At 64.0% G+C, this 840-nt stretch overlaps 1 protein-coding gene across 1 annotated transcript; it reads left to right on the top strand.

Annotated features, from left to right (window-relative positions):
- Window positions 1-38: 38 nt before the first annotated feature.
- Window positions 39-642, top strand: LOC104467732 (voltage-dependent calcium channel gamma-3 subunit-like). Its single transcript, XM_010081616.1, is given in 2 exon segments — window positions 39-254; window positions 256-642. Coding segments are annotated over 2 exon segments (363 nt in total). The 5' UTR covers window positions 39-168; the 3' UTR covers window positions 533-642.
- Window positions 643-840: the final 198 nt, after the last annotated feature.

Below are 840 nucleotides of genomic sequence, written 5' to 3'. Positions count from 1 at the left end.
AACAAGTGCCTCTCCCTCTCGTCCTCCCCCAAAGGTCTCAGCAACATCATTGGGATCATAGTCTACATCTCAGCCAACGCGGGGGACCCCGGGCAGAGCGACTCCAAGAAGAGCTACTCCTACGGCTGGTCCTTCTACTTCGGAGCGCTGTCCTTCATCATCGCCGAGATGGTGGGGGTGATCGCTGTGCACATGTACATCGAGAAGCACCGCCAGATCCGCGCCAAGTCCCACTCGGAGCTGCTGAAGAGGCCCCCCCCCCTACAGGTCCCGCTTCCGCCGGCGGTCCAGCTCCCGCTCCACCGAGCCCCGCTCCCGGGACATGTCGCCCATCAGCAAGGGGTTCGGCACCATCCCCTCCACCGACATCTCCATGTTCACCCTCTCCAGGGACCCCTCCAAGGTCACCATGGGGACGCTGCTCAACTCGGAGCGGGACCACGGGTTTTTACAGGTCCATAACTCCATCCCCAAAGAGTTCAAGGAGTCTTTGCACAACAACCCGGCCAACAGACGAACCACGCCGGTCTGAGGCGGGCAGCGGGGGCTGCCCTTTTTTTTTCCCAGCTGCATGGCATCCTCCTCCTGGCAGCGTGACCCGTGACATCCCGTTTTTAAGGACAAACCCAGATGACTCCCCGTGCCCCTACCTGCGGGGTGGTCTTTCGCTCCTGAAATGCCGCTGGCTGGGCTGGGCCACTGCGCCCACGGTGGGACAGGGACCCCGCGCCCCTCTGTCCCCGGCGGGGAGGGGATGGGGGCCATGCTGTGACCCCGGCCGTGGTGTCCCTGCGGACTGAGCGGGGCTGCCGTCACCCCCCGGACAGTGGCTTTCCTTGG

This window comes from Pterocles gutturalis, unplaced genomic scaffold (assembly GCF_000699245.1).
Source record: "Pterocles gutturalis isolate BGI_N339 unplaced genomic scaffold, ASM69924v1 scaffold21571, whole genome shotgun sequence".
NCBI lineage: Eukaryota > Metazoa > Chordata > Aves > Pterocliformes > Pteroclidae > Pterocles > Pterocles gutturalis.
The sequence above is the reverse complement of the archived record's forward strand: the minus strand, read 5'-3'. Positions and strand labels throughout refer to the sequence as shown.